The 15,471-nt window shown below is 60.5% G+C and overlaps 2 protein-coding genes across 2 annotated transcripts in view; both read right to left on the bottom strand.

Moving 5' to 3' along the window:
- MACF1 (microtubule actin crosslinking factor 1) overlaps window positions 1–4,867 on the bottom strand; it is a 146,076-nt gene extending 141,209 nt beyond the window's left edge. Inside the window, exon 1 of the mRNA XM_058819643.1 lies at window positions 4,648–4,867. Coding sequence (XP_058675626.1) covers window positions 4,648–4,867 — 220 coding nt within the window. The remainder of the gene's footprint in view (window positions 1–4,647) is intronic.
- A 6,546-nt stretch (window positions 4,868–11,413) lies between these two features.
- NDUFS5 (NADH:ubiquinone oxidoreductase subunit S5) lies at window positions 11,414–12,561 on the bottom strand. The gene is made up of 2 exons (XM_058819858.1): window positions 12,248–12,561; window positions 11,414–11,687 (listed from the first exon to the last, which is right to left on the bottom strand). Exons 1-2 carry the CDS (start codon window positions 12,461–12,463, stop codon window positions 11,583–11,585), a joined length of 321 nt encoding a protein of 106 aa, XP_058675841.1. The 5' UTR covers window positions 12,464–12,561; the 3' UTR covers window positions 11,414–11,582.
- Between the last annotated feature and the right edge of the window lie 2,910 nt (window positions 12,562–15,471).

The following is a 15,471-nucleotide window of genomic DNA, read 5'->3' as shown; positions in this document are numbered from 1 at the left end:
TGGACACGCCCAGCGCCACCGGGACCCGCCCATGGGCACCGGGACACTCCCCTGGACACGCCCAGCGCCACCGGGACCCGCCCCGGGAGCCGCCCCTCGCTACTGGGACCAGCCCCGGGGATTCGCCCCTCGCCACCGGGACCCCCCCGCTGGCACGGGACACGCCCCGGGACCCCCCCACCCCGCGACTCGCCCACCTGGGGGACACGCCCTTGGGTGGTGCCCACCAACAGGGACACGCCCTCGTGGGTCCCGCTCGTGGCTCCCAGGACCCCCCCACACCGGCCCGGTAACCGGGATGGGTGAATGGGGACAGTGCCATGGTTGGGGACACTGCCACGGGTGGGGACGCGCCCCTGGGCACGCCCCCGAGACATAAATTATTATAACCACGCCCGTCTAAAGTCTCCGCCCATCTGATTCTATTTGCTCCACCCCTATTGAAGCCACACCCCCGAATAGACCCCGCCCCCTGGAGCCCGCCCCGGGCCCGCCGCGACCCCTGGCGGCCACTCGGGGTAGGACCGGGAGGGGACAACGAGGGTGACACCGGGGGTGACATCGGGGTGACACCGGGGATTATAATAGGGGTAACATGGGGGTGACACTGGGGATTATACTGGGGTGACATCGGGGTGACACCGGGGATTATACTGGGGTGACATGAAGGTGACATCAGAGTGACACTGGGGATTATAGTGGGGGTGACACTGGGGGTGACAATGGCCGTGATACCAGGAACGACACCAGGGAGTGACACTGGGGACAACACAGGAGGGTGGCTGGCACAGACAGTGGCACCAGAGGGTGACACAGAGGGATGGCAGCGGGGCTGACACCAGGGGTGACAACTTGCACTGCCTGGGGACCCCTCAGCATCACCTGGCGAGGGATGGGCAGGAAAAAGGGGGCCCTGAGAATCAGCTGGGGGACTTTGGAGGGGATGGAAAGGCCCCACCAAGGGGAGCAGTGGGACAGAGCCAAACCCCACTGGGAAATGGGGGCTCAGGCCCAAACCTGCCTGGCACTCCCATACCCACAGAAACCCCACTCAGCCCCTCAAATCCCAGCTGAGCTGATGGAGCAAAACCTCCAGTGGAAACAGGAGGGCACGAGGGCGGCTGTCCCCAGGCCAGGGGACACCCCAGTCCCCCCCCAGCCCCACTGAACCCACAGGACACCCCCTCGCCATGACCCCCACCAGGCCCAGCCCCCCTCACTGGGGCAAATCCCGGCCCTTTTTTGGCCATCTCGAGAGGTTGCTTTTTCACCCCGATGCGCCGTTCCCATGGCAACTGGAGGGCCCGGCTGGGTAACCATGGCAACGAGAAAAGCCCCATCCCGCTCAGACAGACACCCTGTGCGTCCCCACCGTCACGCAGGGACCCCCGAGCCCCCTCAGGGTGGGGGGACCGCGCCCCAAATCCCTCCAGGGAATGAAGAGGAACCAGGGGCAGCACCTCCATCTTCCTCCTCCTCCTCCCGCAGCCCCCGGCCTGGGGTGGGGTTACACAAATCACCCCCCTTATCCTGATTTTGGAGGCACCTCCCTTTCAGCTTGGCGCCTTAATTAGGAAAAGTAATTAACGTGGCACAGAGCACCGGTGCCTGGCTGCCTCCGTGGGGAGGAAGGAGGGTTTCGATGGCAGCGACCTCGTGGCAGGGCCTTTGTGCCCGGCGGTGCCAGGCACGGATCCTCGGCGGAGCATCCCGCCGGGAACGGCCGGAGAATCCCCCCGGGAACGGCCCGAGAATGCCCCGGGAACGGCCGGAGCATCCCCCCGGGAAGGGCCTGAGAATGCCCCGGGAACGGCCGGAGAATCCCCCGGGAACGGCCAGAGAATCCCCCGGGAACGGCCCGAGAATCCCTCGGGAACGGCCGGAGAATCCCCCCGGGAACGGCCCGAGAATGCCCCGGGAACGGCCGGAGCATCCCCCCGGGAAGGGCCTGAGAATGCCCCGGGAACGGCCGGAGAATCCCCCGGGAACGGCCAGAGAATCCCCCGGGAAGGGCCCGAGAATCCCCCCGGGAACGGCCCCAGGGCCGCAGCTCTGCCGGCGGAGCCGCCCCCGGCACGGAGCCCTGCAGAGGTGCCACATCCCTCTGACCCAAAAACGCGTTCCCAGGCACAGGGAAATCTGTGCCGGCCAGCTGGCACTCAGCGATTCCTCCTCGGGCAGCGGCAGCGCTGCTCGGAACCGGCGCCCAGCTCCCAAGGCAGCGAGAACAAGGGGGTTTGTTGCCGTGTCCCCGGGGATGGAGCCCGGCTCCCTCCCGCAGCCAGCGCCGGCTCTGCCAGCGGCGCGGGTGACGCGCCCGGGTGACAAAGGACTCGCAGGAACCTTTTCAAAGAGCCCTTGGAAAGCCCCAGCGACGCCTCGTCCATCAGCCCTGCCCGCTCAGCCCTGGCATCCCGGAGCGTCCCGGCCCCTCCTGGCCCAGCAGCGCCCCAGCACGGCCCTGGCAGCAGCAGATTTGGGATAAAAGAGCCCTTTTTTCCCCCAAAAGCAGCCGCCTCCGCCCTCTCTCAGCCTCTGCCAAGTGCCTGGAGGGAGACAGAGCAAGGCAGGGCCAAGGGTCACCCTCGGACCCTCCACGTCCTGCTCCCCCTCGCCTCCCACCGCTGCCTTCCCAGGAGGTGCCAAAAAAGCAGGGAACGGCTCCAGAGCTGCCTGGAGACCTGGGCCAGCCCTCCCTGGGCTGTGCCCTCCTTTCCTTGGCTCTCATGGCCAGAGGGGATGCAGAGACTGCTGCACCCCACATATAGCAAGGAGGAAGAGCCCCCCAGATCTCTGTGTCACCCCAAACCCAAGATCTCTGTGTCCCCCAAACCCACAAAGGCGTCACTCCTTCTGTGGCATCTCTGCAAGCTCCATGGTGGCACAAGAATGCCACCCCAGCCCCAAACGATGCCCAGGCTCCATCCCCAGGCCTTGCTCCGCTTCCTGGAGATCCCAAAAAAGCCAAGACCCCATTGGCCTCCCCTGAATGTGCCAGGGCACCATCCCTGGTCCCAACCTGATCCCAGTAGGATCAGAAGAGTCACTGGGGCAGCCAGCGCCCCGCAGACATTCCCACTGAATAATGCAAGGATCTGAATCAATATTTCAGCTCATTTTCAAACTTGGTGACACAAAACTGTCTCCGAACTCTTCTTTTTTTTCCCCAGCTCAGCACTGTCTCGCTGCACCTCCCGAGTTATTTTTAATGGGCAATCTGCATGAGACCGAATTTTGTGACATCCCCCTGCCTTTCATCACAAGCTGGATCCAGCTGGGTGATGACAAACACTCGGCATCCCGGGCAGAAATTGAGCTGGGGAACGGCTGGGCCTGGGCAGAATCCATCCCTGGGCTGTGGGAGGATGGGGATTTTGGGGCAGAGCAGGTCCATGAGAAGCAATGAACACAGCAGGATCCTGGTACCCCTCCATCTCCCAGCCCCAGGGATTTGGGATTTGGGATTTGGGGCAGGCCCAGCCACACCCTGCACATTTGCCTGTCCCAGCCCCAGACAGTGCATTCTCAAGAGCCATCATTTGAATCAACTGGTTCTTCCAGCCCCAGGATTCCCGGGCTGGCATGGAGGCACAGCCAGATCCCCACGCTCTCCGTGCCATGGGGCAGGCAGGGAGAGACACAGGGAGGGAGCAGCACCCCACAGCCACCCCTGAGCTGGTGGCACCTGTCCCTGTGCCAGGTGTGTCCCTGCTCCCAGTGCTCCCAGTCTGTGTCCCCACAGGATGGGCTGGGCAGAGCGGGCACCTCAGGGCTTTGGCACCCTTGTGCCCACTCCCACCAGAGAGATTCAAACCCAACCCCGGGTTTCTCTTGGAGCAACAGCCAGGAGCAGCCTGGCCAGGGCTCAGCAGGGTCCCTGAGCACGGCCCTGATTCCCAAATCCCCGTTTGCTCCGGCAGGGGCAGATCAAAGGCGCCTGGAGATGTGGACAGAGCCGGCACACACAGATCAAAGCCCTCGATGGCCGTTTGGCCCCGGTGACGAATCAAACCGCAGCTCTGGTGCCTGGAGCCACCGCCCCGAGCAGATTCCCCCATGGAGCGGGGTCCCACCGCCCCCAGGAGCCCTCGGCCGAGGCGGCTCCAGCCCTGCCTTTGTCTCTGCCTCCCAGCCCCGCTCCTTCCCCGGAGCTGTGACCGGTTTAGCCGGCACAGGGACACACGGGCCACTGTCCCCTCCACACGGGGACACCAGCGTGTCCCAATGACCGCAGAGATGGAGCACCACAAAGGAGCAGCCCCGGCTCCATCAGCCGGGCGGGAATCCCAAACCTCCCTGGGCAAATTCCTCCCCGGAGTTCAGCCGAGGGCATTGTTCCACCAAGGAGCCATTCAGCCCCTAATGAAGCATTTTAATGTCACCCAACCCGCACTTGGAGGTGCCCAGTGATCCCTTAACCCCAGCGCTGATGGGATGAATCGCCCGGGGCCAGCCTGGAGAGGACAAAGCCATGGCAGACACAAACCACCACCCTGCTCCTCGGCCACCAGCGCCACATCCATCCCTCCCCTCCTCTCCCCATCCACCCCCAGGCTCCCCGAGGAGCAGCAGGGCACAGAGGTGACCCCAAAATCATCTCAGTCACCGCAGGAACCCCCGGGGGGAGCCAACAAGGCGCTGCCTTACCTGCGACCCTGACGACAGCCCTCTCGGCCGGGTCCAGCACGGAATCCTGACTCTTCCTCTTCCTCTGCTCATGGAGGGGTAAATTCCAGGGCAGGGTGTCCCCGGGGGGGCAGGGGGAGAGGCTGCCCGAGCGCTCGCTGCGGTAGGAGCGCTCGCTCCGGCACGATCGCTCGCTCCGGCAGGAGCGCTCGCTGAGGGTCTCCTCGTCGGAGGACGACATGGCCCAGGGCAGGGCCAGCAGGGCGGGCACGGCGTCCCCGCGGGCAGAAGCACCCTGCAGAAGGAGCAAACAGCGTGTGACACCGGGCCACCGGTGCTGGGGGTGGTGGAGAAGGGGTTGTCCACCATGGGTGTCTCAGCCCTCCTGATGCTGCCTCAGTTTCCCCCTTTGCTGGGGTTCTCAGGAATGGGGATGCTGGCAAGGCTGCTCCTCTACCAGCAAAGCTCACACTGGCATCCCTGAGCTCACTGCCACAAAGCCAAGTCCAACCTTTTGGGCTCCATTTCTTTGTGCTCAGCGCAAGAAGGAGAATCAGCTCGGCTCTGCCCTTTGTACCTGCGGGTTTTTCCCCTCTGAGAACGGGCATGGATTTAAAAATCTTATTAATCATGGCAGAGGAAGATGGTAGGGCTTTCTGGAGCACGCCGGGAGTGAGCTGTGCCGCGTACACACGCTGGGCAAACAAGCACCTTGCATGAGACATATTTAAAATAAATCTCATTGTGTCCTCTAGCACGGCCAGGAAAAATGCCTGAGACTCCTACAACCGATGTGCCGCGGCGCAGGAGCCGCCTCCATCACGCCGAGCCTTTCCTTATTCCCATCATTTAATCAGCAAAACAGGAACAAAGAGACCCAAAAAAACATTGAAAGAAACGGAGAAAGGATTCCATGAGTCATTCACCCCCCATTGAAAAGCTGCGAAAAAATGAATCGCGGCCCCAAACCGCGGCTCCCCCGGCAGCCCCGAGGGGCTCGGCCCGCGCCCCGGTTTTGGGGGACCCTCGGGTGCGGGGCTGGGGGGGCCGCGGGGCCGGGCGGGGTGCGGTGCCCGGGGAGCGGCAGGGCCGGGGGCTGCGGGGGCTGGAGCCGGGGGGCGGCACGGCCGGGGGGCGGCAGGTGCAGGAGGCAGCGGGGAGCGGGCACGGCTCTGCGGGGGCACACGGGGCCGGTGTGGCCCCCCCGGCTCCCGCTCCCACCTGGTCCTACCCCTCCTCCCGGGCATTCTCCGGTGCCCGCAGCTCCAGCCCAGCCCCGCGGCCGCTGCCGCCCGGTTTTCCCGGTGCTTCCCCATCGCCACCCGCCGCCTTTCCGCGCTCCATCCCCGCTGCATCCCCGTGTCCTGCCCTTCCCGCTTCATCCCCCGCTCATCTCCCGCTCTGACCCTGCGCTTCCATCCCCGCTCCATCGGCCGCCCTTCCCCGCTCCCTCCCCGGTGCTCAGCCCCCCCGGCCCCGCTCACCCCCCTCCGGCGCTCCGGTACCGACTCGGCCCCGGGCAGGACGCGGCGCTCCGGTGCCGGCCCGGCCCCGCCGTGCGCTCCCGGTCCGGCCGCTCCCGGCCCCGCCGTGCGCTCCCGCCGCCGCGGCGCCTCCCCCGGCCCGGCCCGGCCCTGCCCACCGGGCGGCGGGGAGAGGCGGGGGGGTCCCGGCCGCCTCCCGCCCCTGCGCCGGCACAACCGGCACCGCCAGCCCGGGCACCCCCGGGCAACCCCCTCGGGGCTGCGCCCTCCAACCTGCCCGTGCTCCTCAGGGCCCCCCAACGCCTGCTGCCTCCCCACCCTGCGCTCCATTGCACAGGGGGTGCCCCCAAACCACCCATCAGCTCCCCGCACCCCGCAGAGCCCCCCCGGCATCCTCCCAGCATCCCCGATCCATCCTCATCCTCCGCATCCCCCCAGGCCCAGGGTAATTAGAGCAGCCATCGATCGGGGATCGGGGCCAGCAGGCGCAGCGCGGCGCGGGGGACACGAGCAGGGTGCGGGGACACGAGCAGGGTGCGGGGACACGAGCAGGGTGCAGGGGACACCAGCAGGGTGCAGGGACACGAGCAGGGTGCGGGGACACCAGCAGGGTGCGGGGACACGAGCAGGGTGAGGGGACAGAGCAGGGTGAGGGGACAGAGCAGGGTGCGGGGACACCAGCAGGGTGCGGGGACACCAGCAGGGTGAGGGGACAGAGCAGGGTGCGGGGACACCAGCAAGGTGCAGGGGACACCAGCAGGGTGCGGGACAGGCTCGGGAAGGTCCGGAGGGCCGCGCTGGCAGAGCCGTGAGCTGCCCAGGGCCTCACCTGCGGGCCAGCCGCGCATCCCAGGCGCAGCCGGACGTGTCCCAGCGCCAGGCGCGGCGCGGGCAGGGACACCAGGATCAGCCCGAAGGGGTGGCGGAGCTGCAGGACAGCCCCAGCAGCCCGGCAGGAGTGAAGCAGGCTAAACCGCTCCGGCTGACGGCACATCCAGCCGCCCCGCACCGACGGCGGCATCCAACGAGCGGCAGCGGCGGCGGCGGAGGCAGCTCCGTGCCACGGCCCCGGGCCAGCGCGGCTGCTCCCGCGGCGCCGCAGCCGGCCCGGCCAAGCCCGGCGCCCCAGTCCCCCCGGGGTCTCGGCGCACCCGAGCGCCCCGTGGGCATCTCTCCCCCGCCGGTTTTCAGATCTCATCCCAACACTGCCGCTTGCCCGGTGTGTGTTTTGCTGAGCGCTTGCAGCGACGGGGTGGGACGAGGTGCAGGACACAAGGCGTGGGGTGTGGTGACACCTGGACGCGGCTGGGGACGTGGCTGGAGAGGAGCACGTGTTGCCCTGCGGCCCTGCCCGCTGGGACGCAGCGATGGGGAGGAAACACTTGGCCAAAACCCGCCCGGGTGTGGATACACCAGCGGGGTGACCCCACAGAGGCAGGGGCAAGGCCTTAAAGACACAAAATCCAGCTGGGAATGAGTTCTGGGATCTGGGAATGAGTTCTGGGACCTGGGAATGAGTTCTGGGACCTGGGAAACCTCATGGGCTGCAGCCAGGCCAGACTGGTGCTGGGGAACTCGGGGCAGAGTAAAGGATGTATTGGAAATGGGTGTGCTTGTGCGCTGGCACCAGTCCCACCACCCCAATGATGTTGACAGTGACAGGGCCATCACCCTGGTGCCACCCTGACGCTGCTTTCTGTGCAGTGTGGTCAGTGGTACTGGACACTGATGGATAAACACACTCAAGGGGGGCTGTGGTTCCCATCGTTATGGGGGACCCCAAAAGCCGTGAGAGAGGAGCAGGGGAAGCTCAATGCCAGCAGAGCCGGCAGCCCCAGAGGCGCTGGGAGGAGGGAAGTGCCTGGAGATGCAGACGCTGCCGCAGCGCCGTTCCCAAAGCTCCCGGACGGGTTGGGCGGCTCTGCCGCGTGTCTGCAGCGCTGAGAGCGCGGCCACGGCCGGCCCGGCCCCGGGCACACGCTGGGGGGATGCCGTGACACCCTGGGTCACCCTCGGTGCCCGCCTTGGCGACCGGGCACCGCCCGCCCTGGGCACAGCACGCAGGGTTCAGTGCGGAGGGCCGGGGCTGGCTGTGGGGTGACACCTGCCTTTGTCACCCCGTGTGTCACCGGTGCTCCGGGAGCAAACGCAGCCGATTGCAGCCGTGCTGAACCCCAGAGGAGGCGGGTGGATGGGAGACGGCGGCGCCGGTTCCAGCCCGTGTGGATCTCACACCCAGGGTGCGCTTCCCGAGATCCCTCGCAGCGCCGGGAGCTGCCGGATGATTATTTGTGCTGCTGCGAATCTGGGTTAGGATCCTGCCTTGTTTTGCCAGCGTGGAGACAGGGAATCGTTATTTCAGGAGGAAGGGGGAGGCAGGTTCTCCCTAAATCATTGCATTTCCCTGCTCCTGTGCTGCTCAGCAGGATTGAGGGGACCCCTGGGACCCCGAGTGCACATCCACAGGGATGCAGGAAGACGTCTCCTGGTGCAAATCAGCCAGAACCCAGCTCTGCCCCAAGAACGCTCCCCTCTCCCTCATTAAAACCTTCTGCCCAAGCCCAGGGCTGAAATCTGCCTTTTCCCTTGACTTTTGATAAATTATTCATCTCCTGAGAGTTGTTTGTTCCCCCTCTCGAGGCAGAGAGGAGCTGCAGATGATGCACAGCACATCCAGGGCTGTGGGAGATGCAGGAGGAGGGGACCCATCCCCAATTCCAAATCCTGGGGGTAAAAAGTTGTAGGAAAATGGGAATGAGGGGCTGGGGCCCAGCCAAGGCAGAAGCAGCTCCCCATGGAGAGATCACCCACCCCATCCCAGCCCCGGTGCCTCCCACCCAGCTGGGACGTGGCATCACCCTCTGCCAAAACAGCGACAAAAAAGGCAAAGAGCAAAATATAAATCTGGAACTACTACAGACTGGATGTGGATCCTGTTCAGGCTTGGTGGTGAACCACAGCGTGGAGCTGAGGATGCTCCAAATCCCTTTGCCCAGGGGAATTCTGTCAGGAGCGTCGGATCCATTTTCGATCCCTGCTGCTCAGCCAGAGCCTCGCCTCAGTCTCCTCCCAGCAGAGCAGGGAGGTGTTTTTCTTTTAATCTCTCCATAAATTTGATTGTTTTCATCAGGTCTTTGATTATTCCCCTTATGGGTGAAATTCCTGACAGAGCTTTTAACTCAGGCAAATGGATCCTCCTGGCTGTGATCACCAGAGCAATTTGATTTTGAAGGGATCTAAAGAGCCCCTGGGGAGCCAGGAGTGTTCAGATCCATCCCAATATTTCCTCTGACATCTGCATGGGATGAGTCACTCTCCACACTGCCAGGCTTTTTGCTGAGCCTGGTTTTTCTCCTTCCTCTCCCTGGAAAAGCAACACTTCTAATCAAAACAGGAGTTTTTTTCCCCAAAATTCCTGGGAGCATTGGCCTGTGCTGCTCTGGGTGCCACCAGCCCTCACATCCAGCTTGGGAGGAAGTTGTGATGCCACTGGCAAATTCTCCACCTCAAAGTCTACTCTGCACTCCTCCACCAGTGGGAAAGATAATTGATAATAATAATTAATCATCATCCATAATGAGCGATTGCAAGTGTGGAGGCTCATGAAGGTTTGATCTCCTGGCTGGCTTTGCTTCCCAAATTTCCATGCATGGCTGAAACCCAGGGATTGCCCCGGGGAGTTGCAGGGTGGTTTGGAGAGAAATCAGCCCCTGGAATAGCTCAGAGCTTTTGGGTGATCCATGTGGGTCCCCAAATCCCCCAGCCACAGTCCCATCCCCTCCCTCATTCCCCTTCCCCAAATCCCCCTGGGACAATTCATGAAGATAAATAACTCCAATGGACAATCCATGAGGATAAATAACTCCAAATGGCTCCATGGCACTGCTCAATTTCCATCCCCAGCACCATTTTCCCTCTTTATCCATCCCTTATTTGTTCTGGCAGCTCTGGAGCCTCCCCAGTCCTTTTCCACCTGAAGCCATTCCCTTTTCCTCACGTGGTTCCCATATTTTTTCCTTATCTCCACCTGAAGCCATTCCCTTTTCCTCACGTGGTTCCCATATTTTTTCCATATTTCCACTTGAAGCCATTCCCTTTTCCATATTTTCCCCGGGTTTCCCTCCTCAAAGCTCCTCCTTGCTCATTTTTACAGCTGAGATCCATGGAGCACTGATGTCCTAATGTTGGTTTTCCTCTCAAACTCGCCACCAGCAGAATTTTCACATTTAAAGCAGCAATCAGAATCCCTGAGGATTATCATTCTCCATCAGTAACTGCAAGGACAGCCAGGAATTAGCCAGGATCCAACCAGGATGGGGTCTTGGGTCATTCACAGGAGAAAAATATAAAAACTCATAAAAAAAAAAATTTCAAAAGGACATTATTTCCAGAGTTCTGTAAATGAGAGGGAACACAAATGGCAGAGTGTGATCAGCAGTGCCAAACCAAGAAGAGCCAGGCCTGGGACAGGGATGTGAGGATTTGAGCCCAGAGTGGGAATCTGGAGCTCTCCAGAGCCTGCCCTGCCAGGGAGAATGGTGACTGTGACTCAGGCAGAGCACAGGAATCCATCTGGGCTGGAGCAGGGAATCCATCTGGGCCTGGGGGAAGGGACAAACCTTGGGCAGGGCTGGTTTGGGGGGAGCTGAGGGACAGGAGCAGCAGAAACGCCAGGGAAAGCTCAAACCCTGCTGGGATGGCTCCTGTGACATCCAGGGAAGGGATTTTTGCAGTGCACCTTGTTCCAGGGGGAAATAACAGAGGCTGTTCCCTGCTCTGGACATCCTGGGGTGGCTCAGAGCCCCCTGAAACAGCACCCAGCTGTGATCCAAGGGCTCAGCAATGCCAGGAGTCAGAGATCCGTGCGCCCACCATGAAGCAGGGGTCTGGAATGTCCCTCCTGGAATGTCCCTTGCCTCACTTCTCTGCCCCCAGATGTCACCCTGGGCTCAGCCTTTGCCATCCCATCAGGGGAATTTGGGATCAGGGATCTCCCAGCAATGATGCACCAGTGTTAAATATGTGGATAAAAGCAAAGAGCTGGCCACTCTCCACTTCCAGGGACTCTCCTGCTTCAGGGCTGCTCCAAAACTGAGGGAATGGAAGGAAAAACTCTCCTTGGGCTGTGCCAGGGCCTCCATGGATCCTGCTGGAATCTGGGATTTCACGGCCCCCAGTGAGGAAATCTGCCTCCCACACAATGAAAACCCCAGAGGGATCCCAAATACATCCATTTCTGCTCTGAATCCATGTGTAAACGAGGTGTTTCCCCCCCCCAGAAAAAGAGGAGACAGAGGCAAGGAGACATTCCAAAGGGATATTTACTGCCCCAGCAATGCCCAGCCTGAGGCTGCTCCCCTCCAGCCACAGCAGGGCCCCTGCCCCGTGCTCTGGGGGTTTTTTCTTCCAAGAGGAATTTTTCTTCCAAGAGGAATTTTTCTTTTTTTCTTCCAGGAGGGATTCCAGAGGCAATCAGGGCCTGGGCTCTTCCTTGCCCATGTGGTGCTCGGGGGGTGTGTACTTCCCCTGCTTGATCATCCTGTCCCGCTGCTCCAGGATGGTCCGGAGCCGCTGAGTCTGCCAGGGACACAGGGGGGGTCTCAGGGGGTCCCCAGGGCAGCCCCCCAGATGTGCAGCCCCCGCTAACCCCGCTCTGGGGCTCCTCACTCCGGTTTGAGGCTCTTCTCAAAGATTTTGCGGCTTTCAGGACTGATGAGATTTGGGTTTCCAGCCGCGTTTTCTGACCAGGATTTTGTCCTGGGTGTGGATGGTGCTGGAGGAGCGCTGGGGACGGGGACAAAGGTCGGCTCCACACGGAGCCAAAACATGGAATGGTTTGGCTGGGAGGGAACTAAAATCCCATCCAATGGGCAGGAGCTCCAAACTGGGCTGGAACTCTTCCAGGAGCGGGGCAGCCCCCACAGCCCGGGGGAAGGGGCTGTTGCAGGGCCAGGCCCCCCCCTCAAGGTGGGCAGCGCTCCCACCCTGGGTTGGAACCCCCAAACCTTCCCCAGAGCATTGCCAGGACCCTCTGCACCCTTCCCAACACCTCGAGTCCCCACAGCCCGCACCTGTTGCCCCCTTTATCGGGACCCCCAGGCCCCCCGTGTCCCCGCGGGGTCCCCCCGCTCACCCACCAGCTTGGTGCGCTTCATGCACTCCATGAAATCCTCGTACTCGAGCTGACACTCGCGCCGGGCGCGGGTCTGGCCCAGGCCGTGCCCGCACTCCACCCACTCGCGCTCGAAGGCGTGGCAGACCGCGGCCTGGCCGTGCGGCTGCGGCATGCTCTGCCGCAGCAGGAAGCTGTCCACATCGATGCCCAGCTGCTTCTGCAGGCCCCAGAACGGCATGGCTGCGCTGCTGTCGCGACACGGCCGCTGTCGCGCCGCCCCCCCCCCTCACGGGCCCGCCGCCGTCCTTCACGGGCCTTTCGCGGCGCCCCCGCCGTCAAGCGCGGCCGAGGCGCGGCACCGCGGCGCGCTCTACGGCTGGGCGGGGTCAGAGAGAGGAGCGGCAGGAGCGCCCCGGCCCTGCGCTGCAGCGCCCTCTGGCGGAGGGGAGAACTCGCTGCGCGCCGCGCCCCGGCGCCCTCTGGCGGCCACGGTGCGCAAGGCGCTCCCAGTGCTCCCAGTGTTCCCAGTGCGCCCAGGGCTCTCCCAGTGCTCCCCCAGTGCTCCCAGTGCCCTCCCAGTGCCCTCCCAGTGCTCTCCCAGTGCCCTCCCAGTGCCCTCCCAGTGCCCTCCCAGTGCCCTCCCAGTGCTCCCAGTGTCCTCTCAGTGCTCCCAGTGCCCTCCCAGGGTCCTCTCAGTGCCCTCCCAGGGCCCTCCCAGTGCTCCAGAGTCCTCCCTCTGTCCTCCTCCCAGTGCTCCCAGTGCCCTCCCAGTGCTCCCAGTGTCTTCTCAGTGCCCTCCAAGGGCCCTCCCAGTGCCCTCCCAGTGTTCCCAGTGTCCTCCCAGTGTCCTCCCAGTGCCCCAGAGTCCTCCCTCTGTCCTCCTCCCAGTGCCGCCAGTTCTCCCAGTGCCTCCCAGTTCTCCCAGTGCTCCCCAGCTCTCCCAGTTCCTGGCACAGGAGGAAGAGCCAGGGCCTTCCTCACCCAACCCCTCAAGCCACCCTGGGCTCTCACTGATCACCACCACCCCTAAAACCAGAACCCAAACCTGCCAAACCCCTTTGGAAGGCACGGGGACACCACAGGAGCTGGAGGAGTAGGATTTATGGGAGAGGACAACACAGACAGAATCCTGTGTTTGAATGGAATTTATGCATCGTGTTTGAGGTGTATGAATATGCAACAGGTTATTGTTTTTAAGGGTTAATCCTTTGTTAACTGTGTCCTTTTTCGGGCTCATGCTGCCCAGAAAAAGATACCTGGACTGTCTATAACTCTTTGTATTTGTTGTCTCATATTGGCCTTCAAATTGTCCAAATTATTATTAATCTAATTGTAGTACTATTTTTATAACCATTTTATTACTATTAAATTTTTAAAATTTTAAAAACAGGAGATTGGTGTTTTTCACGGGGAGGGTGGAATATGACAGCTGCTTTAATAAATACAGGACAGACTGAGAATTATTTCACCCCTGCAAATGCCAACCCTTTGATCCCAACACAAAAGAATTTCAAAAAAGAACTGTTCCCAAATAGCTCCAGAGTCCCCCTAGTGTTTGGGACAGATTTCTCGACCCAAAAAGAGACACTAGACCCTGAAAATTGGCCAGCATTAATCCCAAATTAGAAAACTCACAAAAATCTTTTGATAATTTTCAACTAAGAGACTGGCATGAAGTCGGACACCAGATTTGCAAAGAAGAAAGTCTAAATCCTTTTGCCGTGCCTGTGCTGTTCAGGCAGCAAGCCGGTGGTCCCACGACATGGGAGGCCATCCCACCTCATGAGATTAAAGAATTGTGAAAAGCAATAAGGGACAGTGGGATCTGCTCCCCATATTTTATGGGGACACAAACAAAAACTATTTCAAAATATTATAAAGTGTAAAAACGCACCGCAACACATGAGAGCACAGTGGGCAATGCCAGAGGATGTAAAAATCCCACTTTTCCCACTGCAGGATTTTTATCCCTCCAGCACCACTGTGGGACCTTTTCCCCTGGTGCTGCCATGGGATTTTCCCCACCCCAATATCATTACGGGATTTTCCCCGCCCCAATATTATTTTAGGACATTTCCCCTGGTGCTGCAATGGGATATTTCCCACCCTAATGTCCCTAATACCATTATGGGACATTTCCCACCCCGACACCATTCCGGGATTTTTCCCACCCCAATACCATTACAGAATATTTCCCCTGGTGCTGCCATGGGATTTTTCCCCAATACCATTATGGGATTTTTCCCACCCCAGCTCCATTATGGGACATTTCCCCACCCCAATACCATTATAGGACATTTCTCACCCCAGTACCATTATGGGATATTTCCCCTGGTTCTGCAATGGGATTTTTCCCACTCCAACACCCTTATGGGTTTTTTACCATCCCAATACCATTCTGGGACATTTCCCACCCTAATCAAATTTTGGGACATTTCCCCTGCTGCTGCCATGGGACATTTCCCTCCCCAACACCATTGTGGCACATTTCCCACCCCAATACCATTATAGGACATTTCCCCTGGTGCTGCCATGGGAGTTTTCCCACCCCAATACCATTATGGAATTTTTCCCATCCCAATATCATTATGGGATTTTTCCCATCCTGATGTCATTATAGGACATTTCCCCTGGTGCTGCAATGGGATTTTTCCCCAATACCATGATGGGATTTTCCCCACCCCAACACCCTGATGGGACATTTCCCACCCCAACACCATTATGGGATTTTTCCCATCCCAACACCATTATGGGATTTTTCCCACCCTGATATCATTATGGGACATTTCCCCTGGTGCTGCCATGGGATTTTCCCCACCCCAATACCATTATGATTATGGGACATTTTCCCTGGTGCTGCAATGGGATTTTTCCCCAATACTATTATGGGATTTTCCCCACCCCAACACCCTGATGGGACATTTCCCCTGGTGCTGCAATGGGATTTTTCCCCAATACCATGATGGGATTTTTTCCCACCCCAATACCATTATGGGACATTTCCCCTGGTGCTGCAATGGGATTTTTCCCCAATACCATGATGGGATTTTTTCCCACCCCAACACCCTGATGGGACATTTCCCCTGGTGCTGCAATGGGATTTTCCCCCAATACCATTATAGGATATTTCCCACCCCAACACCCTGATGGGACATTTCCCCTGGTGCTGCAATGGGATTTTCCCCCAATACCATTATAGGATATTTCCCACCCCAACACCCTGATGGGACATTTCCCACCCCAATA

This window comes from Ammospiza caudacuta, chromosome 25, assembly GCF_027887145.1.
Source record: "Ammospiza caudacuta isolate bAmmCau1 chromosome 25, bAmmCau1.pri, whole genome shotgun sequence".
Taxonomy (NCBI): Eukaryota; Metazoa; Chordata; class Aves; order Passeriformes; family Passerellidae; genus Ammospiza; species Ammospiza caudacuta.
Note: the sequence above shows the minus strand (reverse complement) of the source record. Positions and strands in the feature narration are given on the sequence as shown.